At 45.0% G+C, this 3,363-nt stretch overlaps 1 protein-coding gene across 1 annotated transcript in view; it reads left to right on the top strand.

Moving 5' to 3' along the window:
- The first annotated feature begins 3,212 nt into the window (after window positions 1–3,212).
- The window catches only part of LOC135111962 (conserved oligomeric Golgi complex subunit 6-like), a 19,509-nt gene continuing 19,358 nt past the window's right edge, over window positions 3,213–3,363 (top strand). The window contains exon 1 of the mRNA XM_064025641.1: window positions 3,213–3,314. Coding sequence (XP_063881711.1) covers window positions 3,213–3,314 — 102 coding nt within the window. The remainder of the gene's footprint in view (window positions 3,315–3,363) is intronic.

The raw sequence follows: 3,363 nt of genomic DNA, 5'->3' as shown, positions 1-3,363 counted from the left end.
GGAGGAAGAGAGTTGTCTTTAGAGGGCAGGCTGTGACTACCCCCTTGTGTTGTGAGACACAAAGGGAAACGTTCAGTGAGGTCACAGCTGGGTTTAATGATAAGTTCACAGCACCCCCTGAACAGTGCTTTAGACCTCACTGGGAGTAATTATCGTTTCGGCAGGTGTCTACTGCCTCCTCTCTCTCTCTCTCTCTCTCTCTCTCTCTCTCTCTCTCTCTCTCTCTCTCTCTCTCTCTCTCTCTCTCTCTCTCTCTCTCTCTCTCTCTCTCTCTCTCGTTTGTGTGTGTGTGTGTGTTGCAATATAACAGTGAGAATTTTTGGGGCGAGTAAGTTCACTATTGGAATTAATTTGGTTTGATGGTAATTTTCAACGTTTTTTTTTTTTAATGGCGTGTGTGTGTGTGTGTGTGTGTGTGTGTGTGTGTGTGTGTGTGTGTGTGTGTGTGTGTGTGTGTGTGTGTGCTCTTAACGTGACAATAATTCGCGTAGTTTCAGTAATTATAAACATTTTAATTTCGCTTCCTCTTCTCCTCCTCCTCCTCCTCCTCCTCCTCCTCCTCCTCCTCCTCCTCCTCCTCCTTTGCATGTAATAAGGAAATTATTCATGCTTTTCCCTCAATTTTCCTCTTCTTTATCTCTTCCTCAGTTATTTCTTTGGTGTGTGTTGAAGGAAAATTTTTTGTTTATTTCTATTTTGCATTTAAAGTTTCCAAAAAGTTTCCCCAAGTTTGTTTATTTGAGAGAGAGAGAGAGAGAGAGAGAGAGAGAGAGAGAGAGAGAGAGAGAGAGAGAGAGAGAGAGAGAGAGAGAGAGAAATGTTTAGAAATGGTAAATCTTCCTCCTCCTCCTCCTCCTCCTCCTCCTCCTCCTCCTCCTCCTCCTCCTCCTCCTCCTCCTCCTCCTCCTCCTCCTCCTCCTCCATGATAGAGAAGTTTGCCTCACCGCCTCCAATTCTCTCTCTCTCTCTCTCTCTCTCTCTCTCTCTCTCTCTCTCTCTCTCTCTCTCTCTCTCTCTCTCTCTCTCTCTCTCTCTCTCACTTTCTCTAACTTTTTTTCTTTATCAGTTTCCTCTGAAAATATCAAATTCTGAATTCTCTTTGTGTGTGTGTGTGTGTGTGTGTGTGTGTGTGTGTGTGTGTGTGTGTGTGTGTGTGTGTGTGTGTGTGTGTGTGTGTGTGTGTGTGTGTGTGTGTGTGTGTGTGTGTCCCTGCATGTATCGCTTAACACACACACACACTCTCTCTCTCTCTCTCTCTCTCTCTCTCTCTCTCTCTCTCTCTCTCTCTCTCTCTCTCTCTCTCTCTCTCTCTCTCTCTCTCTCTCTCTCTCTCTCTCTCTCTCTCTCTCTCTCTCTCTCTCTCTCTCTCTCTCTCTCTCTCAATTTTCCTTCCATTTTTCCCTCTCTTTCTTCTATCTTGTTATTTTTTTCCATCATTCTTTAGCTTCTCCATAGTTTCCCTCCCCTTTCCTCCCTATTTCCTCTGGTTCTCTCCCTCTTCACTCCCTCTTTCCTCCTTCCTCTAATTCCCTCCCTCTTCCCTCCTTCGTTCCTCTGATTTCCCTTCCTCTTCCCTCCTCTAGTTTCCCTCCCTCTTCCGCCTAGTTTCTCTTCCTCCTTTTCTTTCCTGTAGTTTCCTATAGTGTCCTTCCCTCTTCCTTTCCCCCGTTCCCTTCTTCCTCTAGTTTCCTTCCTCTCCCTCTCTCTCTCTCCTCCTCCCTCTTCCAGGTTGGCAGGAGGGAGGGAGGGACGGAGGAAGGGAGGGAAAAGTTGATAATCTCTTGAGAGTTATTCAGATGGAGTTTCCCTTTCAGTGTGTTTGAGTCCCCATAAACCAATTTTTCCTTATTTTTTTCCTTTTTTTTCCTTTTTCCTTCTCTCTTTCTTCCTCTTCTTTGTTTTATTTCTGTTCTTCTCCTTTCTCTCTTCCTGTGTCTGTCTGTCTATGTGTGTGTCTGTTTTTTTTTCCTTTTTTCCTTTATTTATCTGTATCTCATCTTTCCCCCCTCCCCCTCTCTCTCTCTCTCTCTCTCTCTCTCTCTCTCTCTCTCTCTCTCTCTCTCTCTCTCTCTCTCTCTCTCTCTCTCTCTCTCTCTCAGTCTTTCTGTTTTTTCCTTTTTTTATTTTTCATTTCTTCATCTTCATCTTATTTTTTCCTTTTTCTCTTGTGTCTGTCTTTACCCCTTTAATCTTTTCTCATTTCTCTCTCTCTCTCTCTCTCTCTTTTGTGTGTACGTGTGTGTGTGTGTGTGTGTGTGTGTGTGTGTGTGTGTGTGTGTGTGTGTGTGTGTGTGTGTGTGTGTGTGTGTGTGTGTGTGTGTGTGTGTGTGTGTGTGTGTGTGTGTGTGTGTGTGTGTGTGTGTGTCAGTCATCGTGTTTCATTCTCCCAAGTTTTCATTTAATTTCCTCATGTAACATTCTCTCTCTCTCTCTCTCTCTCTCTCTCTCTCTCTCTCTCTCTCTCTCTCTCTCTCTCTCTCTCTCTCTCTCTCTCTATCTGGTGGTGTTTAATCCACTTCCAAAATTCCATTAACGTGTCGGTCAATCTGCCATCAATTTCACTCACTCCTCTTCCTCCCCTCTCACTTTCACTCTCCTCTCACTCTCCTCTCACACCCGTTCATGACTTCTCGTTCCTCTCCCAACTCTCTCCTCTCACTTCCTGACACCCACTCTTACACATCTTTCCGTACTGATGTCTCTCTCTCTCTCTCTCTCTCTCTCTCTCTCTCTCTCTCTCTCTCTCTCTCTCTCTCTCTCTCTCTCTCTCTCTTCGTAGGATCGACCCCTTGTCCCATATTATTTTCCTCTCTCTCTCTCTCTCTCTCTCTCTCTCTCTCTCTCTCTCTCTCTCTCTCTCTCTCTCTCTCTCTCTCTCTCTCTCTCTCTCTCTCAGTGCTCAGTGTGGATTGGTCGGTCAGAAATGAGAGGAGAGTGATGAATGGTGAGAGTTAGGCCGGATGTCAGAAACATATTGGTGGTTTTGCTACTACTGCTGCTGCTACTACTACTACTACTACTACTACTACTACTACTACTACTACTACTACTACTACTACTACTACTACTACTACTCTCGCTCAATCTGTTCTATTCGTCTCAGTTCATCTCAGCCTTCTATTTTTAACCCTATTTGCTTTGTATAACATTATCTGTCTGTGTTTTTGTGTTCCTTATTGATTTGTGTATAAGGATCATCATTTTCCGTAAGAATGGCTGAAGGAGGCACTGGTGAAGGAGGCACTGGGGGAGGAGGTGCGCTGAACGGCTCATCATTAAGTGTTGTGGTGTGCGCCGAGCAGAGGCAGACAGCGGTACTTGGCGCACGCATTGTACCGCGTCTTGTGTTTAAGTCTGTGTGTG

This window comes from Scylla paramamosain, chromosome 23 (genome assembly GCF_035594125.1).
Source record: "Scylla paramamosain isolate STU-SP2022 chromosome 23, ASM3559412v1, whole genome shotgun sequence".
In the NCBI taxonomy this organism is placed as follows: domain Eukaryota; kingdom Metazoa; phylum Arthropoda; class Malacostraca; order Decapoda; family Portunidae; genus Scylla; species Scylla paramamosain.
The sequence above is the reverse complement of the archived record's forward strand: the minus strand, read 5'-3'. Positions and strand labels throughout refer to the sequence as shown.